Here is a 27,743-nt window from a genome sequence, read left to right as displayed (position 1 = left end):
CTATTGGTTCTATCTTGTTTTCTAACTTTTCTTATTGGCTCTTTCTTGTGTGTTCTGGGAGTGCTTTTGGTTAATAAACACGAACATTATATGGTATTTAACGCTGTGCGCCACAGAGTGAAGTGGCAGTCTCCTGAGAACCTACTTTGTGTACTTCTAGGATAACTGTACTAGCTGCAGCTAAATAAATCTGATCTTCTAACGCCGACAGAGTGTCCAGTGTCTCTGTGTAGCTAAGCAGGAGAACTCCGGAGACTTTGGGCGTACCCTGCGCCGCCAGGCCCAAAAGGTTCTGGTGCTTCAACTGGCGCCCAATGTGGGGCGGCTTCAGTGGTACCGGTTCTGCTCGAAGGTCGTGAGGAACCCTGCAAGAAAATTCCTGAGGGTTCGCGAGCCACACTAAGCGACCCCTGTATGTCGAAAGTGGTCCGAAGGTCTTTTACAGCGCGGTTACTCCTTCCTGACGGCTACTGACGACCGCTACCCTGACTGCCGCCCTGCTTTGGCCCTTCCTTTGATGATGTATGGTAAGGCGAGACGATAGACGGGCCTCTGTTGGTGGAAGAAGACGTCCTTAGTTAAGTATTTTCGTGTGTTGCGCCCACAATTTTGGTTCTTTGATTGATTTCTTTGGGTACTTAGATTTATCCATTGCAATAGATAAAGCCGAGGGTAAGTGCATTTGTGCTGCATAAACTGAGTTTTACTCCCTTGAAGTTTGTGAACAGTCCGGAGACATCTCGAGATGCCTGGTCTGACTAAGTTTGGAAGAATTTGTTGTCTTGGTTGTAATAGGGATTCCCGACTTGAGGACTCTTGTCCGATTCCTTCGGTTGGAACTCCCACATATGAGCTCTATTCAAAACATGGTATCGGCCCCATTGCCTTTAACGAGACATGGACCCGATACACGAAGAAAGATGGTGTTCTAAAATGGCCAGAAAATGGTAGTTTTGATCCTGATGTGCTAGATAATTTGGAAGCAGTTTTATTTAAAAGAAAAGCCCGGCCAGTAATGTTTGACTCTTTCCGCCTTTGGCGTAAGAAAGCCAAACAGAAAGAAATTAAACAAGCAAAACGAGATAGGAATGCACAGGGTATGACAATTATACAGGCTGACCAACGATTTAAAGACGATGAAATTGACAATGCGACTGAAATTTCAGAAAAACAGCATCGTATGGCGATAGATAAATGCTATCCGGTGTTGCCTGTTTCTCCTTCTGATAATAAGAAAGATATAGAAGAAGATCCCCTAATGTCCCACTTATTAAGGTTGCCTCCGCCCTATGCGCAAAGTGCCAATGTACCTCAGCCATTACAGCCTGTGCAGCCGCCAGCGGTACTTCCGCCTGTTCCGGCTCTTCTGCATTTGCCTCCTCCAGTATTACCGCCCTTGCCGGTTTTACCGTTAGCCTCAACTTCTTTGCCCTCATCTCCTGATCTTAGATCTCCTTTGCCTTCTGCTCCTCCTGCAATTACCAGTTCCTCTCTTGTCAGTTCTCCTAATACTTTGTCTCCAATTCTCATGTCTAATTCTCCGTCTGTGCGTAAGCGTCTCACAGACACGGTTACTGGTATTCTATCTCCTTTCTTTGAAGCTTTTAATGTGTCTCCGGCTTTTGCTCGAAGACAATCTCGTAGTCAGTTCCCAGATTTTGAGGAACGAGAGAAGCTAGACTCTCTTGCACGAAGATGGATCAAGAAGGGTCCACAATATAGTGTGCTTGATATTATGCCTACCTTTTTGCAATGGAATGCGCCTACGCAAAGATATGTTTTTAATGTAATGTGCGACACTCTCATTAAAGAATGGGAAGATGTGAGTTCGAGTCCGATCCCACAAGATCTGTTAAATGTTCAGACTGATTTTGAAAAAGGACTTATTGTGGGTTCTAAGGTTGAGGAAGCTGTAAGGACGCTTATCTCTTATAGATCCTTATTGTTTTCTCAGAATTTCCTTGATTCCGATCCGTCGGTTAGACTGACGTTGAAAAATTATCCTATGAGAGAAGTTCCTCCAGTATGGAAAGAAGCGGTTGCGGGAGTAGGTGGTAATGCACCTATTCCTGCTCATTTCCAACGTATATGGGTACATGTCCCTTGGAAGAGATCTGAAGTTTTGGCTCTTAAGCAGACTCTACCGGATCCTCGTAAAAACCCTGCAGGTTATTATAAAGAATTATCACAGACAGTTGATGCTTGTATCATGAACCTAGCAGATATTGACATGCTAATGGGAAATGTAGTCCCACAGACAATATGGGCTAAGATTCGTAGAGAGCATCACGCGCAGGAACTCGGTGCTACTTGGGATGTTATAACTAATACAAATAGAGACCAAGTGGGTGGCGCAAAGCCTGACGCTCTGATCTCGGAACTCCCTGGTAGAATCATTACGTTAATGAAAACTATGATGCCTGCATTGAGAATTAATTGCGATAAACTAGCAGCATGCAAACAAAAGAAAGATGAAAGTGTCTCTGACTTCTTTACTCGTTTCGAGGAGACATTTATCGACCATAGTAGTCAAGACATGGCTACAGAGGGTGGACAGCGATTGTTTGTGGACAAATTTGTATTCAATTTGCTTCCCGAACTGTCACACAAATTAAAAGATTCAGAAAGTTCATGGGCTGTTTCTTCTTCTGCCCAGATATTGGCTACTGCGCAATATTATGAGAATAGGGAAAAGGAAGAAAAAGAAAAGCAAGAGAAAAAGACGAAAGATTTAAAAACAAAGGTTCTCTTGCAACAAGCCTATCCGCCACGTTATGCTCAGCCTCAATTTCAGCAGCCTCCGCAGTTTCAGAGGTTGTATCAAAAACCTGAGCCATACAATCCGCGACCTTTGTTAGGTCCTAATCAATGTGCCTATTGTAGAGAGGAAGGTCATTTTAAGAGTAGTTGTCCTGTTTTTTTTGCAGCGCAATGGAGCGTTATCTGCTCCACGAGGTCGTGCTGGCCTTCAGTCAGCAAACAGAGGTAGAGGTCGGGGTATGTTGACTCAAGAACAGCGTGCCCTTTCTTCTCCCAATTCCATGAACTACTTTGATCAGCAAAATGTGAGGTCTGCACAGTATTACAATGAAGACCATTATGTTGAAGGCGAGAATGAAAGTCTTCATGCTAACTAGGACAAAGTAAGGGAGTTGTGCCAATCCCAGTAGATCAAAATGGACCTTATGTTAACGTCATTACAATGGGTGTTTCAGAGCCATTTCTTCTGGATACTGGAGCAATGAGAAGTTCTATCATTCCTTCTAAACTCCCTGGGGCACCTTTGTCTGGCTTAACGAATGTTTCCGTAGGATTTTCTGGCGCCCCTGTTCGTAACCCAGTTTCTTGCCCTTTGCCTATTTCAGTTGGTCCTTATGATTTGGAAGCTCCACTTCTGTTGACGAATGGTTGTGGTGAGAATCTGTTGGGTCTAGACCTATTGAAAAGAATGCATGCTACAATATATTGTTCTCCTTCTGGCGTACATCTTACTTTAGGACAGAAATTGGCCTCCCCAATGTATTTGTCCAAAGATCAGTTTCCACCTGAATTACTTTCTCTTCCAGCAGCGCTTTGGGCCACGGGTCCGAACGATGTGGGTTGTCTTGAGATTCCGCCTTATGTTGTCACTCTCAAGCCCAATGTTGAATTACTCCGCATCCCACAGTATAAAATTTCTACTGAAGGTGAGAAAGCGCTTTTGGGAATCATTCACTTGATTCAGAAGGGTGTGGTTGAAGAAACAAGAGGTAACACATGCAATAGTCCTATTCTTCCTGTTCTCAAACACACTGATCCTTCTCAGCCTCCTGTGTATCGTTTCGTAATTGATCTGCGGGAGGTAAACAAAATTGTTGTCCCACAATTTCCTGTTGTTCCAGATATCACTGCTCTGTTGACAATGATACCTTCCACAGCGACTTGGTTCTCTGTTATTGATCTAAAGAATGCCTTCTTTAGTATTCCCATTGCAGAAGAGAGTAGGGACATTTTTGGCTTCTCTCTTGGAGGCCGAAGCTTCCGGTTTAAGCGCGCACCTCAAGGCTATTGTGAAAGTCCCTCTATTTACAGCCAAGCTTTAAAATGTCATCTTGATACTTTTCATTTGCCGTCTGGTGCTGCTCTTATCCAGTATATGGATGACTTATTAGTCGCCGCCGATTCAAAAGATATCTGCAAAGATGTCACTATTGCATTGTTACGCCACTTGTTTAAACTGAATCACAAGGTTTCACCTTCCAAACTACAATATGTTTGTCGAGAGGTTACCTATTTGGGTCATCTCCTATCAAAGGAGGGACGACGATTGACACCAGAACGAATTCAGGCGATTACGCGAATGTCTGTACCATCCACACAAAGAGAAGTACGTGCCTTTCTGGGTATTACTTCTTATTGTAGACAGTGGATCCCTAACTTCTCTCTAATTGCTAAACCTTTGTTAGCACTCACTTTAAAAGATGCGTCTCACCCCCTTCCTTGGACTGATGAGTGCCAAAAGAGTTTCACTGACTTACGTACCGCTCTGTGTTCTGCTCCTGTACTAGGCACTCCAGATTACACTAAGCCTTTTACGCTCTATGTTCATGAGAGAGAAGGTTGTGCATTATCAGTTTTAACACAACAATTTGGAGACAAACAGCGGCCATGTGCCTATTTTTCGGCTACGTTAGATCCTGTAGCTAAGGCATTGCCTAGTTGTCTCAAAGCGACATCAGCAGCAGCAATTTCTATTTGGCAGTCTGCTGGAGTGGTGTTGGATAACACTCTCATTGTCATGGTGCCACATGCAGTGGATACTTTACTAAACAGAACGAAAACGCAGCATCTCACGAGTGCTCGTCTAACTGGATACGAGCTGACGCTTTTGGCTAGTCACGTACACATCAAACGATGTAATACCCTGAATCCAGCTACTCTGTTGCCCCTTCTAGATGAGGAAAATGTTGAAGAACAGCATGATTGTTTCTTCCGCACTGAGGAAGAGACAAAGGGAAGAATTTACCTGAGAGACACACCACTAGAGAATACGGATGGAACTCTATGGGTAGATGGTTCTTGTTTTAAAATGCCTAATGGAGATACAGTTTCAGCCTATGCTGTAACTACTTTACATACAGTTGTGGAAACTGCACGCATTAGACACAATTCAGCGCAAGCAGCAGAATTGATAGCATTAACAAGAGCTTGTGTATTATCGAAAGGGAAAAGAGTGAACGTATACACTGACAGCCAATACGCTTTTGGTGTAGCGTTCAACTTTGGGCGTCTCTGGAAGGAAAGGGGTTTTCTCACTTCACATGGCACCAAAATACAACATGGTCAGTTAGTGACTGATCTCCTCAAATCACTTGCCTTACCCACCCAAATAGCAATCGTAAAGTGTAGTGCACACAAAAAGATTACGGATGATGTTGGTCGAGGAAATGCGTTTGCAGACGAAATAGCAAAGAAGACAGCGAGAGATTCAACAAGTCGAATGTATGTGGCAGGTCCTGCGAATTGGGTCAGAGAGAGAGGAATGTATGAGAATACAGTGGAAAGTGTAAAAGCGATTCAGAAAGAGGCTTCAGAGAGGGAGATAAGCAAGTGGAAAGAAAGTACGGGAATGTTAGATGAGATGGGTTGTTGGGTTGAATTATCTGAACATCAACGTTGGCTGTTACCAGATGCCTATGTTCTCCCAGTGGTTACTATGGCACATGGTCCAGCCCACCTAAGTGCAAAAGGTATTTGTAAACTTCTGGCTCCAGTGTGGCAGAATGAAGGTATCCCAAAATGTGCAGACAATGTAGTGAAGCACTGTATTGTTTGTTTAATGTACAACCCGGGAAAGGGAACCCCAACTCCAGCGGGTCACCTTGCTCCTCCGACATATCCATTTGAGGTGTTGCAAATCGATTATATTCATATGGAGCGATGCAACAACCTCAAGTATGTTCTGGTGGTAGTATGCGCCTTTTCAAGATGGATAGAAGCATACCCTCTAAAAGATAACACAGCCCTATCCACAGCTAAAATCCTTCTAAAAGAATTCTTCCCCAGGTTTGGTTTGCCGCGCATTGTCTGGAGTGACAATGGGAGCGAATTTGTTGGCCAAGTCATGCAGAAAGTTTGTGCAGGTCTTGGTATTAAGCAAAAGTTCCACGTGGCAAATCATCCACAGTCAGCGGGTTTAGTAGAATGTTACGACGGAACCTTGAAGTTAAAGTTAGCAAAGGTTCAAGCAAGTACAGGACTCAATTGGCCTGATGCTTTGCCGTTAGCTCTGCTATCCACCAGAACTGCAGTACACTCTCGTTTGGGACTTAGCCCATACGAAGTGGTGTTTGGTCGTCCGGCTAACGTATGGGGAATCCCTCGCCTTAAGAAATACTCAGACTTGCCATATCCAATGTTGATTGACTATCTGCATGATCTTACGACTAAATTGCGTGTTCTCCATCAACAGGTTCAGAGTGCTCTGCCGAAGGCTTCCACAGACCCAGGTCACTCCATCCGTCCAGGTGACTGGATATGTGTGAAGAATTTCCAGAGGACCAGCAATTTGGAACCTGTAGGAACCTGGGGTCACCAGGCCCTAAGGGCGGTAACGTGGCGCGAGCCGGTCGGGCAACCAGAGGGCTATGTGTTAAGCAACCATACACCACACACTCCTCATGGACTAGGGACACACACAATAAGTGACGCCACACCGTTTAAATTATGCAAATACTTCAAGTTTATCCAAGTATAGCTGGTCAGTTGCAGTTCAGGAAATAACAAGGCGATACATGCATCATAATACCATCAATCAGTAAATACAGTAATCTTGGCGATATACATGCAGTGCCTAACCTCATTCATATACCCACTGCAGATGGCTAAGTGCGGGTGATTCTAGCGCTGTGCGCGCTTATGTAAAGTCTTTCCCTGAACAGGCCGTCTAACACAGCGTAATACTTGTAAGGGGGAACATTGGGTTCATCAACATGGCGCCTGTCGAACTGAGCGCTCCTCGTGACCACTGGCCCCTAGTACTGTGAAGCAAGGCATATAAAACACAGCGCTACGCGCAATCAGTTGCATGTGGAAACGTTTGCGTAGAACAGTTATCACAACGCGTTACTCGTAATCAGTTGCATATCATTACCTTCGAGCAGAGCATATAACACAATGCGCTACTCGCATTCCTGGGCATGTAACTACGGTCGAGCAGAGCATATAACACAGTGCGCTACTCGCGTTCCTGGGCATGTAATTACTTTCGAGCAGAGCATGTAACACAGTGCGCTACTCGCATTCCCTGGCAGGTAATTACTTTCGAGCAGAGCATATAACACGGTGCGCTACTCGCATTCCTTGGCAGGTAATTACTTTCGAGCAGAGCATATAACACAGTGCGCTACTCGCATTCCTTGGCATGTAATTTACTTTCGAGCAGAGCATATAACACAGTGGGTTACTCGCAGTCCCGGTCTCTCCGGCTGGGGAAGCAGGGTCGGTGGCGTGAAGCGCCACACGAGGGTAATGTCAGTCAGTTCTTTGGGCGGCTTCCAGCGGGGAGGGTGACCGGACTTGAGGAGCGGGTCCCTATGCTCCGGTGCAGTTCCCAGAGCACCGCGCTCAGTATTACAGAAGGGGGGACACGGACAGGATCCCTCGGCGGGGTCTCTCCGTCGCGCAGGCAGGGGAGGGGACTCCCACGGAGGGGACAACCCGGGCCAAGTGCGGTGTGGTTTCCAGACCAGCAGGGGGTGCACCAGGGGGGATCTCGGCCTCCGGGCTTACCTCCGTCTCGGCGTCAGCAGGCGTCCGTCCTCACGACGTTGGGGGAACTCGGCCCGACCTTGCGCACCTCCTCACACGGCTGCGACGGCAGCGACGGGGCCCCGGACTTCGCCTGGGCCTCGCGACACAGCAGGGCACTCCTCCAGGCCGCGGCGGTGAGCGCGCTGGCTTCATCGTCGCAGGGGGGGGGCTCAAATTAAGGATGGGGGTAAAGTGCTCAGCGGAGCACGCTGCCGGGGGTCCCAGACCAGGGCAGGGAGAGCGGGGGTCACAGCGCTAGTACCTGGTCGATCCACGGTGACTTGGCAATCGGCTTAGTATTTCGTTCAATAGGGTAGCTTGGACACGCAGTCTCAGCTCTGGCATTCAAGGCTTACAGCTCGCTCTTGTCATGCAGTCTCAGTTCTTAAAGTTAGGTTTCAGTTCTCAGTTGACAGATGAAGTCTTTTGGCGCAGATGTATCTGGCGCCCTTAAGGGGTTCTGTTACAGGGGTAGGGATGGAGAGGGCGACTCGGTCCTTCCTAGTCAGGTTGGCAGAGAGTCACTGGGTCCTCCTACTACTGGGCAAGATCAGTGGGATTCACAGGGCACCTCACTCACTTAAGAGGCAGTACCTAAATCCTGTCACTCTCAGAGGCATAAGTCCCTGGCTAGGCCCTACCGCCTACACTCCTGGTGGATTCTTCCAGCTCTGCTTCACCCCAATGGCCAACTCACCACAAAAGTTTCCCTCCCACTCTTAAGTAGCCCTAGGTCAGGTGACCTCTAGCCAAGGTGGCAAAAGTAAAACCCCACCTCCCTTCTAGAAGGTTCCAGCTTCTTCCAGGAGCTTCCCCCCTCTACCTATGGGACAAAAAGGCGGGCTGGTGTCGCAACATTGTTGTGGGTCCCAGCCAGCTCCTGGCAGCTAGGGTGCTACAAAAACAGGCCACTCTGCAGTAGCAGGGGCCTGTGGCAGCCATCTTGGGTGAAGGGAACACCTGCACCTTAACACTACAAAAACGAAAAAAATGAGGGAAAAAGGGCCAAGTCCAACAGAACCCAGATGGCGGGAGCCCCGAATGGTCCTTCTCACCACAAGGACAGCAGTTAAAGTCGAAGGAAAGAAAAATTGGATTCACGGTGTGCATTGTAAGAAAGTGCCTTTGCCTTTGCCCTACGATCAATGGGTACGCAGAGGTGTTAGTGACTGTGAAAGTGAAAGCGTTCCACGATTCGTACCCTTCAGCGATGCACACCTGAATGGGACACTGTCTGAGAAAGAGGACGAAGACATTTTACAGGAAGCAATTCCATCACATCATCGCTTCGATACGACTAAACGACGAACATTGTTCCAAGACCAGAGTGTTCCGGGGAAGGAACGATACGATTTACGACCTAGACTAAAGAACATTTAAAAGATTTTTTCTCTTGTGTAGTATTCTGTCCCGGTTGCAGGGTCACGGTAGGAGTCTGAGTCACGACCTGAGTAGTGGCAATAGGCCTGCAGGACCTACAGTGTCATAGGACGGTGGAACATCGTGATTTAGCGATTGAGGAAGATTTCCGTGAGCATCCATTAGAAAGATGGAAACTACACTAGGCAAAAAAGAAAAGATGAAATGAAGAAAGCATCCTGTAAAATAATGTACAGTCGTTTCAGCATAACTTTATGTGTTATTATATCATTGTGTATTGTTTTGGCATTTGTTGGTTGGATTATTTATGCTTTGCAGCCAAAAGTTATCTCCCCTTTTCCTTCTTTGTCTTCTCCTACTATCTCTCCACATCTCTTTCATACTCTTCCTCCACATGAACTCATTAGAAGAACTGAATACTATAACAATTCCTTTATCCAGCTATTACATCAGCATCAGTTAGTGGTCAATACAACTGACTGTTGGGTGTGTGGGCTTATGCCACACACCACAGAGAAAGGAATGCCATATTTAGTTCTCCCGTTCTCTTATGAAGGTTCTGCTTGGGCTTACGTCTTCATTTTCTCTAATGCTTATCAAAGCAAATTCAGACGATCCGTTAGTTCACATGTTAGTGATCCGGATTTTAGTCATAGTTCTTTGATTAAGGGTATGGTAGCTATGGCTAAAATCATGGAAAATAGTAAAATCTCCGTTGACGAAAGAAAAGCGTACACTAACTGGAACGTCACTCAATATATGTCTAGTCTTAGTGACAAAGTTAAGAAAGGAAAGTCTTCGCCGATTTGGACTATACCACATCAGGGCAACTTCTGCTTACAGATAAACGATCGCTCTTCTAACACCATACAAAGGAATAACTGCTCCTACACGTACGTTTATTCCTCTCAGAACTCGCCTCCTCTAGTGCCGTCTCAAGGCACCTATTTCATCTCCTATAATAGAGCTTATACTTGCTTGCCAACGGGTTTCTCTGGTACTTGTTATATAGCCTTTCTTCTTCCCCCCACTTACACCGCTTCTGCAAATCATCATCGAACCCGATACGGCAGAGGGATTATTGATTCAAAGGACACAGCAGGACAAGAGGGAGGAGATTTCCTTAAAGGATTTCTTCACTTCTGGGGTCCAATGGCTAACAGCAGAAATATAAGGCAACTGGTCCGTGTCGTAGAAACTACAATAGACATCACTGTAGGTGCCCTAACCCCTTCTGTGCCCATGACGAGCTGGACTCGTCATGGGCCGCGGTTGCGCTGTGCCCATGACGAGTCCAGCTCGTCATGAACCCCGCCCGCTAATGCAATGAGTGGCACAGGGCGGGGAAAGGGCGTGGCACTGAAGGGGTTAAGCAACATCACGGCAGAACTACAAGCGGATCGTCTTATGACATTACAAAATTGAGTTGCCTTAGATTTTGTTCTTGCCGACCCTGGTGGAGTATGCAAATTGATCGGGTCAAGTTGCTGTATTTTCATACCTAATGACGCTCCGACAATATACCAAGCTATCTCCAAGTTGCACATAATCTCTGAGTCTATTCATCAGGACGAAGGAGATTGGTCTTTTACGGAGTGGTTTTGGGGACTACTGTCCAAATGGGGTTGGAAAGCATTGACGTTTCTTGGTATAATTTTGACCATTATTTTCTCCTGTTGCCTTTGTATGCACTGTGGTCCCGCTATCTGTGACCTCTGTGCTACTATGTGCATCCCAAAACCCAAACCACAAGTAACAGAAAACATAAGAATGATGTTACAGCAACAGCTCGATGACCTCATGGCTATTGACGTGGACTCAGATTAGCATGAGTCTATCTTGCCTGAGTTCTGGCAAAAGGAGGGTCTGAGGAACTTCGATTTCTGATCGCGATCGAAGCGACCCGCCATTTTGTGCTCCGCCGCCATTTTATGTTACCATCACTCAGGCAGCACGGCGAACAAAGTCTATTCTGCTTTTTCTGCAGCCTGGTGTCGAAATACGCCTTCTGCCTCTATTTGCAAAGCTGGTGTTAGACCTAGCCGAGTACACTAATCCCTGTCTGGCTTTTCTAATCCCCGTCTCAACTATCTGTTGCTTCACACTATTCTTTCCTAACCTTATCTTATCGACTGCCCTTCACTGTCTTTTGCTAGCATTCTCTCGTTTCACAACTGTCCTCCAACACACACAAACGTATCTCGCCACCTGCAAGTTAGTTATGAATCTGTTAATGAATTAGCTTGAGGGAGGGTTGACAAACATAGTTGGAGGAGAGGTCTCTTCGAGTCATCTGACACTTTTGTTTTCAAACCTTTCCTATTGGTTCTATCTTGTTTTCTAACTTTTCTTATTGGCTCTTTCTTGTGTGTTCTGGGAGTGCTTTTGGTTAATAAACACGAACATTATATGGTATTTAACGCTGTGCGCCACAGAGTGAAGTGGCAGTCTCCTGAGAACCTACTTTGTGTACTTCTAGGATAACTGTACTAGCTGCAGCTAAATAAATCTGATCTTCTAACGCCGACAGAGTGTCCCGTGTCTCTGTGTAGCTAAGCAGGAGAACTCCGGAGACTTTGGGCGTACCCTGCGCCGCCAGGCCCAAAAGGTTCTGGTTCTTCAAGAGGAAAACGTGTTACAAAATGGTACAGAAACAGCACAAGGGTGGGTGAGGAGGTGAATAAAAAAAGCTGATGTGCGAAGGAAAAGAAGCAACAGGGTTGGGGGCGGGTGGGAGGAAACCGAGCTAGTATAAACACATGCACTCATGTGGAGTGCTCAAAGACAAAAAAAAGAAGTAGCCCTTAGAACGGAAGCAGTGCATGGACACAAGCCCATGGTCCATGCTCTGGAGAAGGGCCAAACACAGGAAGGGGCATGACGCATTCACGCTATGGATGAACTGGAATGAAGCATACCATAGAGACAATGGAGCCAACAAATGGAAGCCTATGGGCGTGCTGAAGCCCATTGAATTGTAAACAACATGTCTCATCAAGACAGCACATACACCTTCTGGCTGAGACCTAAAAAGGGTCTCAAATCAATTCAATGAACTAGCAACCAATTTCTCAATGGTTCCAGTAAAACCTATGGAAAACTCAATCTTGAATCGCATTCGAACCTGGGCGACAACAACTTGATAATTTCTGAGCTACAAGCTGGCTTTAGACAGTGAACTGGTACCATAGACCAAGCAATGACACGTTAGGAGAAAAAGCTTCTATGTGCCAACCAGGCTGTAATGAGGGCTCAAACAGACCTAGCCATTCATCGCCTAACACGTGGCTTGGAACGATATTGCGACAGTGGCGATTCCTTCGCCAGGTGGAGGAGCATCGCCCCACTGCTCCGCAGCAGGAAACATAAAATGATCATAACTCTTGTTATTATCATTTTATGTTTCCTCCTGCTGCAGCAGCTTTCTGGGTGGGCGGAGCTGCTCCAAGGACAGACGATCATGGAAGGAGTGGTTTTCCCACTCCTAAATGCACATGACTGTTTGGTCTGCCCTCTCGGGCCGCCCAAAACAGTCACACGCACTTCCCATATTCTCCATGCAAGCTGAATTACAGCCTGCATGGAGAACATGCGCAGGCCCCCGATCCACGGCGCTCAGACCAATCACAATGCTGCATTGCAGCTTTGTGATTGGGTATAGGGAGCCGGGTGCTTCCTGCTCCATCCTGTTTCTTGCTGCAGGACTGGAGCAGGAAGAAGAGGATGGAGGAGAAGTGGCTGTCGGCCGGGCGTTACAGGTAAGTTGTTTTTATAAAAGGTGTTTTTGCCCCAACTGCCCACCCCCGCCCCGGCCCCATCACCCAAGTCCAGTAGCAGCTGCTACTGTATTGCGAAGCCAAAAAACTAACCAGCATCGTGGGAAAAACTAAGTTCATGGTTCTGAATTTTAAAACCTCACTACTGTGAATGTTTTATGTTGGGGAGGAAAATCTGGAGCGTGTCAACAAAGGTAATTACTTAGGTATCCACTTTGATGATAATCCTGCAGCAAGTAGATGAGTAAGAGACTCCAAATTCTATCCCAAAATAGAGGAGCTGTCCTGCGTTGAAATTTAATTAAATCAATATCCAACCAGGTTATAGCAAGACTCCTTGTGCTAAGATTTTATCACTAAAGCTGCTAGTTCTAATATATTTATATTTCATTTTTAATTACATTTGATGTTGTAAGGCTATCAGCTGAAACAATAAATTTGAAATGTGATTTTGGATTTGACAAAATCTTGCTGCTGTTGAGCCCCAGCCGAGGAGTTTGAGGGTTTTGACTACAAACAAACTGGGCAGAAACACGCTGGGTTAGATAGATTGAATATGTTTTTCAGGACAGGAGATACTAGTGCTAGGGATATTAATATTTTGAATAACTCACAAGAAGAATTGTGCAAACCTTTATTTGTTGTTGGGAACATCATTTTTTCTTCATTTCACTTGTGACTTGTGACTTCTGTCTTCTGTCTCATGTTTTATTGTGGAAGAACATGGGGCCCGATTCACAGAACTAACTTAAGAAAAAATCCTAAACTTACTACCATTTTGGTATTCACAGAAGGCACTTACTCATTTTGGTATTCACAGAAGGCACTTACTCATTTCGGTATTCACAGAAGTTAGTAGTCCTAACTTTAGGACTCCTAAATGCCTTTTGTGAATACCGAAAGTCTTAAAGTAAGAATTTTTCTCAGTTTAGGAGTAGTAAAGTTAGGACTCCTAGTCATATTTTAACTTTTTGCCAACCTTTGTTTCTGAGATTGCACCTCCTGGTGTGAGGATGTCACCCAAGAAGCCGGCTGGTTTTAAACCACCTAGAGCCCGTCACAGGCAAATGTTGGTGCCAGACCCCTCCTTAGTGTGTTTGTGGAGCCTGGAGCCCGCACACTTCTCCAAGGTGTGTGAGGACTGCCATACCATGCACCCGAAGGTGCAGAGGGGGTGATTTCTAAAGCTCCGCACCGCCTGACATTGGTTGATTCTACCATGCTGGAGGTCCTGTTTGCGTAGGAGGTCCCTGGACCATTCGGGAAGCTCTTCCCGATGTTCCACGTCACACTCAAAGTCATCAGAGAAGTCAGGTAATTCCCACAAGCACAAGAAGTTGAAGAAGTCCAAACATTATTTGACTCCCAAGCATCCGTTGAAGTCATCCAATGAAAAGAGGGAGCATCGGCATTCCTGACCCGTGAGTTGGTGGGGTCTAAATCTGGGTCTGCTACGTGCTTCTTGGAGCAATCCATATCCAGCTAAAGGAATTTTATGAGACCATGGGCTCATTTCTGGCCGCTTGCACCTTTGGAGTGCCTTTGGGTCCCACAGGCGCGGGACGGGCCTTCACTGGAACCATGCTGGCAGGTTCAACCTCTGTACCAGTCTGGCCCTAAGGATTCCCCACTGGATTTGGAGTAGACCCGGCGGCAAGACCGATACTTTCCTCTGTGCCTGCTGCAGCGCTGATGCTAGTAGGGGTGCCCTCCCCATCATCATACCCACCACAGGGCAGGATAGGCATCATCCGACGCCGACCGATGACATCCTCCATGGTCGTTACAAACCTTGTTTTATGGACACACCTGATCCATGAGATGTTTGGGAGGAGTCTAGGGACCCTTATCAAGAGGAGCCGGTTGGGAAGATGACAAGTATGAGGAACTGGGTGGTATGAGGTCCTGGGTGAGGTCAGTGGGTTAGACACCTCACCTGACACTTGCCTGGATTTCCCTTCTACTGTGGCTACCGAGAAAGGAGCCTCTTCTGCTAAGGTGGTGCTCAGGGCGACTAAATTCCTGGACCTTTACCTACATGCAGCGGCAGTCAAAACTAACATTTTGACAGATGTGCTTCAGCAAGGAGTTTCCTACTCAGAACCCTTACTCCCATTTATTGAATCCCTTCTGGGCATCCTACTTGGGGCCTAGTCCAAGTCCTACATAGGGGCTCCTGTGAATTAGATGGTTGCCCACCACCATTGTCCTGCTCCTGGAGATCCCAGTGTCCTTACCCAGGACCCTACTTCAGAGAACTTGGAGGTACAAGCCTCCTCATCCCTGCATTCACCCTGGCACATTCCCTACCACTCTTCCAATAGGGAATCCACGAGGCTGGACATCATGGCCGCCATTCTCGGCGAGGGAGAGAGGCCACGCCCACTTTAAGGCGACGCCCACCCGCCGCCCACGGTATTTAAACGCTGCCTTCAGCGCGACAAATATTAGAACCTGAAAGCTCCTGAGGCGGAAGCCGGGAGACGAACCACTCATTTTTTTAAAATTGTTATATGTGCCACAAACTCGCCGAAATACTCTGTATTTTTTAAAAAAACTCACTCACCCGTTTACCTTTCTGGAGCGGGCTCAGAATCACCTAAACAGCGACCCCTTCGCTGCAACGCCAAAGCACCTTACAAACTTCTCGGCCGCCATTCTCGGCGAGGGAGAGAGGCCACGCCCACTTTAAGGCGACGCCCACCCGCCGCCCACGGTATTTAAACGCTGCCTTCAGCGCGACAAATATTAGAACCTGAAAGCTCCTGAGGCGGAAGCCGGGAGACGAACCACTCATTTTTTTAAAATTGTTATATGTGCCACAAACTCGCCGAAATACTCTGTATTTTTTTTAAAAAAACTCACTCACCCGTTTACCTTTCTGGAGCGGGCTCAGAATCACCTAAACAGCGACCCCTTCGCTGCAACGCCAAAGCACCTTACAAACTTCTCGGCCGCCATTCTCGGCGAGGGAGAGAGGCCACGCCCACTTTAAGGCGACGCCCACCCGCCGCCCACGGTATTTAAACGCTGCCTTCAGCGCGACAAATATTAGAACCTGAAAGCTCCTGAGGCGGAAGCCGGGAGACGAACCACTCATTTTTTTAAAATTGTTATATGTGCCACAAACTCGCCGAAATACTCTGTATTTTTTTTAAAAAAACTCACTCACCCGTTTACCTTTCTGGAGCGGGCTCAGAATCACCTAAACAGCGACCCCTTCGCTGCAACGCCAAAGCACCTTACAAACTTCTCGGCCGCCATTCTCGGCGAGGGAGAGAGGCCACGCCCACTTTAAGGCGACGCCCACCCGCCGCCCACGGTATTTAAACGCTGCCTTCAGCGCGACAAATATTAGAACCTGAAAGCTCCTGAGGCGGAAGCCGGGAGACGAACCACTCATTTTTTTAAAATTGTTATATGTGCCACAAACTCGCCGAAATACTCTGTATTTTTTAAAAAAACTCACTCACCCGTTTACCTTTCTGGAGCGGGCTCAGAATCACCTAAACAGCGACCCCTTCGCTGCAACGCCAAAGCACCTTACAAACTTCTCGGCCGCCATTCTCGGCGAGGGAGAGAGGCCACGCCCACTTTAAGGCGACGCCCACCCGCCGCCCACGGTATTTAAACGCTGCCTTCAGCGCGACAAATATTAGAACCTGAAAGCTCCTGAGGCGGAAGCCGGGAGACGAACCACTCATTTTTTAAAATTGTTATATGTGCCACAAACTCGCCGAAATACTCTGTATTTTTTAAAAAAACTCACTCACCCGTTTACCTTTCTGGAGCGGGCTCAGAATCACCTAAACAGCGACCCCTTCGCTGCAACGCCAAAGCACCTTACAAACTTCTCGGCCGCCATTCTCGGCGAGGGAGAGAGGCCACGCCCACTTTAAGGCGACGCCCACCCGCCGCCCACGGTATTTAAACGCTGCCTTCAGCGCGACAAATATTAGAACCTGAAAGCTCCTGAGGCGGAAGCCGGGAGACGAACCACTCATTTTTTTAAAATTGTTATATGTGCCACAAACTCGCCGAAATACTCTGTATTTTTTAAAAAAACTCACTCACCCGTTTACCTTTCTGGAGCGGGCTCAGAATCACCTAAACAGCGACCCCTTCGCTGCAACGCCAAAGCACCTTACAAACTTCTCGGCCGCCATTCTCGGCGAGGGAGAGAGGCCACGCCCACTTTAAGGCGACGCCCACCCGCCGCCCACGGTATTTAAACGCTGCCTTCAGCGCGACAAATATTAGAACCTGAAAGCTCCTGAGGCGGAAGCCGGGAGACGAACCACTCATTTTTTTAAAATTGTTATATGTGCCACAAACTCGCCGAAATACTCTGTATTTTTTAAAAAAACTCACTCACCCGTTTACCTTTCTGGAGCGGGCTCAGAATCACCTAAACAGCGACCCCTTCGCTGCAACGCCAAAGCACCTTACAAACTTCTCGGCCGCCATTCTCGGCGAGGGAGAGAGGCCACGCCCACTTTAAGGCGACGCCCACCCGCCGCCCACGGTATTTAAACGCTGCCTTCAGCGCGACAAATATTAGAACCTGAAAGCTCCTGAGGCGGAAGCCGGGAGACGAACCACTCATTTTTTTAAAATTGTTATATGTGCCACAAACTCGCCGAAATACTCTGTATTTTTTAAAAAAACTCACTCACCCGTTTACCTTTCTGGAGCGGGCTCAGAATCACCTAAACAGCGACCCCTTCGCTGCAACGCCAAAGCACCTTACAAACTTCTCGGCCGCCATTCTCGGCGAGGGAGAGAGGCCACGCCCACTTTAAGGCGACGCCCACCCGCCGCCCACGGTATTTAAACGCTGCCTTCAGCGCGACAAATATTAGAACCTGAAAGCTCCTGAGGCGGAAGCCGGGAGACGAACCACTCATTTTTTTAAAATTGTTATATGTGCCACAAACTCGCCGAAATACTCTGTATTTTTTAAAAAAACTCACTCACCCGTTTACCTTTCTGGAGCGGGCTCAGAATCACCTAAACAGCGACCCCTTCGCTGCAACGCCAAAGCACCTTACAAACTTCTCGGCCGCCATTCTCGGCGAGGGAGAGAGGCCACGCCCACTTTAAGGCGACGCCCACCCGCCGCCCACGGTATTTAAACGCTGCCTTCAGCGCGACAAATATTAGAACCTGAAAGCTCCTGAGGCGGAAGCCGGGAGACGAACCACTCATTTTTTTAAAATTGTTATATATGCCACAAACTCGCCGAAATACTCTGTATTTTTTAAAAAAACTCACTCACCCGTTTACCTTTCTGGAGCGGGCTCAGAATCACCTAAACAGCGACCCCTTCGCTGCAACGCCAAAGCACCTTACAAACTTCTCGGCCGCCATTCTCGGCGAGGGAGAGAGGCCACGCCCACTTTAAGGCGACGCCCACCCGCCCTTTTCTACACATTTAAGATGTGCAACTACCGGACGCGCAGCGGAAGGGCGCAGCGGGCGCGCCGTCAGCGCGCCGAAGGCGCGCCAAAGGCAAGCCCGTCTGCGCCCGTCCGCGCACGACCGGGCCTAGGGCCAGACCCCCTGGCTGCCAGAGCCCCCGCCAAAACCACATATTCCCGCCGTGACCTTTTAAGCCTCAGACCTTCCACCGCCCCCTCATGCAGATATATCCATGATATGGATGGACCCTTTATCAGCTGCACGAACTGCCAGCCAGCCCAGCTTCAAATCCCGACACGAGTACTGAAGCATGCTACCCTCAAACTTGCCTCACTGAACTGTCGCTCTCTCCCTAAACATGCGACACAAATCCACCACCTTATAGAAGACCGTGAGATTGACATTCTATTCCTTACGGAAACGTGGCTCACCCCACACTCTGACTCGGACACAGTGTCAGCCACACCTCAGGGATTCCTCATCCAATCCCTCCCTCGACCACTTGGCAGAGGGGGAGGCATCGCCATTATTTACCGTGACTCCTTCACCTGCAACGCCAGCGATGCACTAATCCCAGACTCGGAAAGTCTTCAATTCTCAATTAAACTTGACCCTATGAACTCCCTTTCAGGGATTCTAATCTACCGTCCCCCAGGCCACCCCGGCCCTTTTTCAAATGCCCTCCTAGACATGGTAGCAACACAGGCTCACTCCGCCACGAACTTCATCTTAGTGGGAGACCTGAACATCCACTTTGAAGACACTGCAGATTCTGGAGTAGCCGACCTGATCTCCGAACTTGCGGTCTCGGACCTCCGTCTCATTAACTCAGGAGCCACCCACATCAAAGGCCACCTGCTGGACCCAGTGTTCACTAGCACCCCCGCGATGCAAGAAATAGACTCCATTCCCCTTCCCTGGACGGACCACTTCTTGGTCCTATTCCAACTCCCAGGACCCCTCAAGAAACCTCAGAAACCTCCCTCCTTCACTAAAGGCAGGACTTGGTCCAAACTACCTATTGAAGAATGGGCCAACATCCTGACATCTACTACCCCGACTCTCGACTATATCCCGGACAACGCCGATAGCAACTTCAGAAATTGGATCACGACCTCCCTTGATTCTGTGCTCCCACTCAGAATGCGCGAAGATAAGACCAACAACGTCGGCTCCGCTCCGTGGTACACCCCAGAACTCCGCCTGCTCCGCAAAAACTGTAAAAGAGCTGAACGGCTTTGGAGAAAAGACTGGCACAATGCCAGCAAAGAGGCATACCACTCCTCAGTCAAAACCTATAAAACCGCAATCAAACTCTCCAAAGCCTCTCACTATGACACCCGGATAAAGGAATCTTCCAATTCCTCTAGGGAATCTTATCTCATTGTGAAGGAGCTTCTGAAAGTTCCCATCGCTTCCTCGCCCACCACCCCTCAGGTAGATAGAAGTAATGACCTAGCCTCATACTTCAACAACAAAATTGCCCGCATTCTCACGTCCCTCCCTCCCCCCAGCTCCCCGTCCCGCAGAAACACTATCCAGCCCCCCTATGAGACGGGATTACGTTCCCAACTCGAGACATTCAAGCCGATAACACCCAACGAGGTGGAAACGACATTGAATAAAATAAAAAGTGGATCTCCTCTAGACCCTGCACCTCTGAGATTCCTCAAAAACGTGGCCCCCGCTATCACCCCTACAATCACGGAGCTTATCAACTGCTCACTTGCTCAAGGATCAGTCCCCCACAGCTGGAAAAAGGCAGTGGTGAAGGCACTCCTTAAAAAACCTCAGCTCGACCCTACTGATATGGCAAACTACCGGCCCATCTCACTCCTTCCGGGGATTAGCAAGATCACCGAGAAACTGGTGAATAGTCAACTCTCCAGATTTCTCGAGACTAATAACATCCTGCGGCAATCCCAAACCGGGTTCCGTCCAGGACACGGCACAGACACCGCCCTGCTTGCCGTCATCGAGGAAGCAAGGCGCATTCTAGACGCAGGGGGATCAGTGGCAGTAATCCTCCTGGATCTGAGTGCCGCCTTTGACACGGTCAATCACCGTGTCCTGCTTCACCGACTGGCCGCAGCAGGGCTCACCGGGATGGCACTCAAATGGATAGAGTCCTTTCTCACTGAACGCACGTTCCAGGTTTGGGATGGCGAATTCCACTCGGCCACACTCCCACTCACCAGCGGGGTTCCTCAGGGCTCCTCCCTGAGCCCCACACTTTTTAACGTGTACATGGCCCCCTTGGAAGATGTGGTAACACCATACGGGATAAAAATCGTGAGTTACGCTGACGACACACAATTGGTCGTCTCCCTCTCCCAACTTGACGACCACCCAGACAAATTACCAAACTGTCTCACCGAAATTCACGGGTGGATGTGTGAATCGTCATTAAAACTCAATGGTTCCAAAACCGAGGTGATGCTCATGGGCAAACAATGGGCGACCATCCCCCCGGCAATCTGGCCAGACGTGTTCGGGGAAATCCCCTCCCCGAAACACGAAATCAAGACCCTCGGAGTCTGGCTAGAACCCGCTCTTTCAATGAAGACCCAAGCGGCTAAAACCGCCGGAATCTGTCTTGGGCTTCTGAGAACTGTTCGCAAAATTCTCCCCCTCCTACCACCCGTGTCCAGGAAACTAATAGTACAGGGCCTCGTATTGTCACGGCTAGATTACAGCAACTTGGTCTACCTAGGTGCGCCGGAAGCCACCTTAGCGAGACTGCAAAGAACCCAGAACGCTGCAGCCCGCCTAATTATGAGCGTACCTCCTAGAGTATCCGCTAAACCCGCCATCAAGGCGCTACACTGGCTGCCAGTCCGCCAAAGGGTGGAGTTTAAGGCCATGTGCACGGCCCACAAACTAATCAACGGATCGGGACCTGCGATCCTTAGGGGCCTGGTCACCCCCTACATTGCACCAAGGGCCCTACGGTCGGAGAACGAGCACCTGGCCAACATCCCTAAATTCAAAAGAGCACGCACTGGAGGCCGACGCTTCTCTGTTAAAGCGTCCACGGGTTGGAATTCTCTCCCACGCTCCCTCAGACTGGAACCCAACCACCTGACATTCAGGAAAAAACTTAAAACCCTTCTGTTCCCTAAATAAACCCCCCTCCTCTCTCCGCCTCAGCAGGACTCAATATTAACAGCGCGGGGATGCCTCCGGGTCACCAGGCGCTATACAAATTGCTAAATAAATAAATAAGTAAATAAATAAATGGTGAGAGAATGTTATCTTCCACCAGCCTGGCACTGCAGTCAGTAAACACAGCATGCCAATTGGGACATTACTCTCATTCACTATGAGATTTGGTTGCACAACGTCTGCCTGTGGTCCTGGAGAAGGCCCGGGCCATACTCTCTCAGGCAGTTGCAGATGGGAGAGATCCAGCAAAGTTCTCCATCAGATGTGGACTTCACGCTACTGACTTTCTATACAGAGCAATTTCATTGTTTGTGGCCTGTTGGCGCCATATCTGGCTGATAACATCTGCTTTTTCAGGGGATGTCCAGGTGTCCCTCATAGATATGCCCTGTGATAGCTTTCGTCTATTTGGAGACATGGCGGACTCAACCCTAGAGCGTTTCAAGGACAGCAGAGCTATGACCAGGTCCTTGGGCTTGTCTATGGCACCTTGTCAACTCCAATCTGCCTCTGCCCCTTTTGTGACTGCAGAAGAGGTCTTCAGCCATGCCCATACCCTCCCAGGCACCATGGCAGCAGGCTTCCCAGCCGTTCTGTGGCTGAGGGTGCGGGTCCCACAGTCCACGTGAGACAGGCGTCCAGTGGTCAGGTCCCCGGGCAGCCCCTGCCTCTAAGCCTCTTTAGACTACCCTCAGACCATCATGGGCACCCACTGGGATGCAGGATATGCCATCACCTCCCCTACTGGCGGTTACTGACTTCAAACCGTTGGGTACTAAAGATGGTCCAATGGGGCTACTCCGCTTTGTGGCACCCGCTCTAGCCACCCCACCTACTACCGACGGAGGACCATCTCTCCTTGCTCTGTCAAGAAGTGCATGCTCTCTTGGCCACGGGAACCATAGAGAGGGTGCCTGCAGCCAAAGTAGGTCGTGGTTGCTATTCCTGATAAGCGTTACCGAAGGAAAGCAACTTGTTCTTATTGGCATGTGAAAGTATAACTTATAAATTGTGGTGGCTAAGGTTCCTTGAGTAATAACCTGTAAGTCTCAGGTTGGTAAAAATGCTCAAACATACATCCTTCAAACATAAGAAAGAATGACAGAATACACCTGTGGTGCCTACTTTTATCATTGTTAGAGTAGATGTAAATCGCCTACTATTCTCTTGGGCTAAGAAACCTAACCATGGGTTGCCTTTTTTCCTAACATGGTTATCTCTGGAGGGAAGGTCGATGCCATGCATGGTGTTACGGATTCAGATGATTGCTGGAGCTGAAAATAAAGTAGGTACATTTCTTTAACTCTATGTTTCATTGTCCTTTTGCAAAGTGCGATTGTTTTAACTCACTGTCATAGAAATAAACCACAATCAGATAAGTGATAAACTGTAGAGTGTTGATACAGAAGAAGGTAACTCTGTGGAACCTCAAAATACTCATCTAAGATAGATGAGTTGTTTTGGAATCAGAATTTTTGTTTAATTTGTCCTCTACGGTGAATTTGTTCCATAGATTGAAGGATGACATCATAATATTCAAGAGTATTTTAAAAAATAACTAGGACTAGTCTTATCTAGGAGTTTGTTGTGCCACCACTAGTCTTCTAAATTCCATTTATATTAATGTGGAGGTCTCTTGGCATTTGCATGGAATTCCTGATTCCTTTATTGTTATGTATTTGACACTGCTTAATAAATGTCCATAAAAATAATTGAAAAAAGGGATTCTTTATCAAAAGTGGGCTCTTGAAAGAAACTTACAAGGTGGGATGATGGTATTTATTCCTATGAAGAATCCAGCAATCATCAGAGTCCAGGCCTGAGCGTGCCGTCGTCCAACCCTGGTCAGGAAGATGTATATTCCCAGTCTGGATGGTATTTCAATGGCACCATAGATGAACTGGGTTGTATATAGGCTCAGCCCAAAGCCTGCAATGTTAAGGCTGATTCCGTAATAGGAGAATGGCACGCCAAACCTACAAGAGAAATGACGAGCAATCATCTGGAATACGCTGCTGGAACAATAAGCAAAGAAAGATCACTTTTTTAAAAACATGTCCTTACCACACAAACCCTGTACAGATGGCGATCTTCCTCAGTACTGGAGTCCTAAACAAGTCTATGAACGAGTAATTCTTTCCTGTATTCTCATCTTCTGAGATCTTGCAGAGAACCTGAGAGCAAAGACGTTTAACAAGAAGAGAGACCTACGTTTAGTTCTTAGTTGGAATTAGATCTGGCTGTAGAAATGCATCTGCAGCTCTGTGTTCACTGATTACAGCCTGACGAATGGTTAAATCTGCTTCTTACTCTGCAGGGTGGGCATGTCACAGGTATACCGTAATCCATTAACAGTCAAACTATTTTAAAAAACTTTTTGAGAAGCCAAAGCGCACATACCCAGACTCACTGCAACAGGTTACCAACAGGTTTTGTCTTTTTCCCAGGATTTTATCAGGGTTTTCATATCACTGCTGCTTCAACTATCTTCTCCACTTATTTATAACTACATATACTAGACAATAGTTCTTGGATAATTTGCAGTTTCCAGTGAGTGTGATCAGCTCCTGATACATCCTGGTCAATTTCTAGTGCTACCACCAGTGTTTATTTGCACTTAAAGCAAAACAGCTGGCAGAGGTTAACCTACTCTTCACAGGAGGAAGATTCCAAGTTTGACAACAGCAATATGTTATTTGTTTCAGACTTCCTGCTTGGGCTTCCAAAGAAGGATAATTACTAGCCCTCTGGGCCATGGATTTTTACTATCATGAACTTCCAGGCACCTTTGCATACCAGTGCTGAGTGAGATTTGCAGAGATATGACCTTGTTGATTGCTGCCTTTCCAAAGGACTGGGGACAAGCCCCATGCTATGGAGAACCCTCCTTATCCTCACTGGACAGGAGACAGCATGGAGAAAAACTGGCTACCCTGGAAGATCTGTACAGTCTTAGCGTGTAGGGCACCTTAATGGGCCAAGCCCTCCAGGAGCTGGCAAGAACCCAGAAACAAAACCAGACTATGGACAGAAGCTTTGATGAGGTTATCTGAGGTGCCCCTGCCCTGTTTCCCAGCTTATGCCCTACCCTTGGGCTGTGTCAACACGTTTTCAGTCCAGTGGGTTACAGAGTTCTTTTCTTCAGTTCCACTGGGATTGTGCTGCGTTGCCTGTTGTCTATCATCCTGATTTTATATCCACTTTGCTATCTGTAATGATTCCAGAAAAATACTAGTTCAAAGACACGTTAAGACCGTAACACTAACTTGAACGTTAGGTTTGGTCAAGCCCTTGGGTTAAGTAAGTGACCCCGGCCCTGTGGCTGCCTAAATATACAGCTTCCCTCTCCTTGAGTGCGCCTCCTCTTTCATCAAGCTTCCCCCACTGCACAGAGCTGTGCACAGTGGGTGTTGGCCAAAGGGTTGGGCCTATGGGCAATCCCTGTACCCAGCCCTCTTCAAGCAGTCATGCAATGCTGCATACGGTCATAGGCCTCTTTTTTCATATGTTTTATTTTTCGAATTTTTAGGTTTCACAAAGTAATGTTAACAGCAGTATCATGAATGATGTAGTCAGTGAGGTCATCATTAATGTGATTTAATATGTTGTGAGTGATATCCTATGTGGGGTCATGAGCAGTGCGTGGCGGGGCACACAAGTTATGGTTACTCTACCAATCCACAACTGCTGAATTTCAGTGGTTTTTATGTTTTGTTCTGTAATCATAACTTCACTTCAACTGTGCATTTTTAGTGAATGGTAGAAGTTTTTCTTTTTTTAAAGTATATGGTAAGGTATTATAAGAAAGTGAACCCAGGTTTCATAAGCAAAACTAAACATAACTTTTGGGTTTCTCAATCTGTGAGTGTGTGTGTGTGCGTGTGTGTGTGTACACATATACTAGATTACTAGATTATATGAGTTTATAAAGCACCTAGCTACCCGAAGGCCTCCCAGTGCTGTGAGTCATAATATGCACGTTATGACATCTCAAATGACATCACTGATGACATCATACAGTGGCTGTGAGTATTTTTTAAAAGTTTATGCGTGTTAAATATTATTTACCAAGGTGTATTTTTGAATACGTGGGTGAATGAGTTCCTGTACAGATGATTCAGTGGGTGCCTGACTTACTGTATAAGTGAGAGATTAAGTGTCTCAGTAAATGTATGAGTGAGTGACTAGGTTGTGTGAATGCCTGTATCAGTCTGTCAGTTGGTGTCTAAGTGAATATATGGGTTGGTGAGTGGGTACGTGAGTGACTGTATGGTGATTGATTGGTTGTATGAGTACCTGTATGGGTGTATGAGTGTCTGTGTGGGTATATGAGGGGTGTGTGACTGCTTATATGGATGAGTGAGTGGGTGAGTCAGCGGCTGTATGGGTTAGTGAGTGTGTCTGTGAGGGGCTAAATGGGGGACTGAGTGTGTGATTGGCTGTGTCGGTGAGTGAATGGATGTGTTAGTAGTATATATGCATCAGCCCCCAATTCTCTGAGTTCATCGAAGTAAACCACTTTCTAGATTCCTCCCAATCCGGCTTCCGAAGCAACCACAGCACGGAGACCACACTCCTCGCTGCACTCTTCGTTGCCACTGATGACATCCGCTCCCTCCTCAACCGAGGCGAGACTGCAGCCCTCATCCTACTGGAGCTCTTGGCCGCTTTTGACACCGTCTCCCAATGCACCCTATTCACCAGACTCCATGACGCCGGCATTCACAACAAGCACTGGTCTAGATCCACTCCTTCCTCACCAGCAGGACACAGTGAGTCAGGACTACCCCCGCTCCTCTCAGAATCTACAGAGATCAGCTGGGGAGTGCCCCAGATTTCCTCCCTGAGCCCCGCTCTCTTCAACATCTACATGGCCCCCCTCGCACGCAGCTCCCAACCCATTACTGATTTTGACCCTAGGGACCCATCTCTCGGGACCCGGAAAATTGTCAATGGGGAGGGGGGACGTAGCCCACGACCCTGGGCCAATTTTGGCACCAGAGACCCCTTCTTCTAAGGCCAGCCATGTTATAAAGGGGGGTGGTACAAAGCCCCCATAACAGGGCCAATATCGGCTCTTGGGACCCCATTCCCCAGGGCCCAGAAAATTACTAATGGGGAGCACATGGCCTACCTCCCCAGACGGATTTCAGCCCCAGGGACCCCATTCCCCAGCAAAGTACCTAAGGAGGCGGGGGCACCCGGCATCCTCCCTTGGCCAATATTGGCCCAGGGGACCCCATTTCCTGAAAACCAGCCAATAAAGGGTGGGTGCCCTGGAACCCACCCCGGGCACCCTGGAACCCACCCGGGCACCCACTATATAGTTGTTGGGGGTCATGGGGAGAGCCGCAAATCCTCGGTGGTCCCAGCTGGCTTCCCGCCTCCAGCTAGAGCTGGCACTGCTCCCACCCGCAGGGAACAGCTAACAATTGTGCTCCCTGCAAGCAAGAGCATTATTTTAATCTGTTTACCTGCCCACTTCAGTGCAGGCAGGGAAACAGATGAAAAATCTGCTCCCAATGCGTGGTAGCATTTTCATGCTCCTGCCCTCTAGGAGCAGACATAGTGTTTGCCATCGTTTGGCGAGAGCTTTGAAAGAGCAAATACAGATTTCACAGTCAACACCAATTTGACAGGTAAACCAATTTGTCCTCGGGTGGGCACTCCAGGAGATAGCTGGAGCCGGCCCTGGGGGATAGGGACCCCAGTACGAATTAATGGCTCTAGGCAGAGGGCTGCGTGGCCACCTCACTATTGAATGAATGGCGGGCCTTGGGGCATGAGGTCCCTGGGGCCAAGTGGACCAGAGAGGGGGTGTGAAGCCTCCCTCCCTGTTTTCAAAAGTGGCCGGGCCCCTGGGGATGGGGTCCCTGGTTGAAATCAGCCCAGGAGAGCAACCACAAAAGCCAAAAGCAGCCGAGGTCCCCTGGGCCCAAACCAGCCTGAGAGGGGGGTGGCGTGACCCCCTCACCTTTTTCTGAATTGGCTGTGGCATGTGGTCTCAAGGGCCAAAATCAGCCCAGGAGGGGGCCAAGTGTGCCACCCTCCTCAGTAATACAATAAGTTCAATTCCCCACAGGGCAAGGCCCACCCAGGGCTAAAAATAAAACCAGTGCGGGAGACTGCTCTTGTTTTTTTATTTTTTATTTTGCTGCGTATTCTCTTAAAAGTTGTAGCAAACTTTCAAATATTTATATATATTTTTGA

The 27,743-nt window shown here is 47.9% G+C and overlaps 1 protein-coding gene across 1 annotated transcript in view; it reads right to left on the bottom strand.

The window, feature by feature from the left end:
- Positions 1–27,743, bottom strand: part of LOC146813711 (solute carrier family 22 member 7-like) — a 238,364-nt gene that overhangs the window by 88,490 nt on the left and 122,131 nt on the right. The window contains exons 6-7 of the mRNA XM_085609490.1: positions 23,598–23,707; positions 23,295–23,509 (exon numbers count right to left, since the gene is read on the bottom strand). Coding sequence (XP_085465616.1) covers positions 23,295–23,509; positions 23,598–23,707 — 325 coding nt within the window. The remainder of the gene's footprint in view (positions 1–23,294; positions 23,510–23,597; positions 23,708–27,743) is intronic.

The sequence above is a fragment of the Triturus cristatus genome, chromosome 6 (genome assembly GCF_964204655.1).
Source record: "Triturus cristatus chromosome 6, aTriCri1.1, whole genome shotgun sequence".
NCBI lineage: Eukaryota > Metazoa > Chordata > Amphibia > Caudata > Salamandridae > Triturus > Triturus cristatus.
Note: the sequence above shows the minus strand (reverse complement) of the source record. Positions and strands in the feature narration are given on the sequence as shown.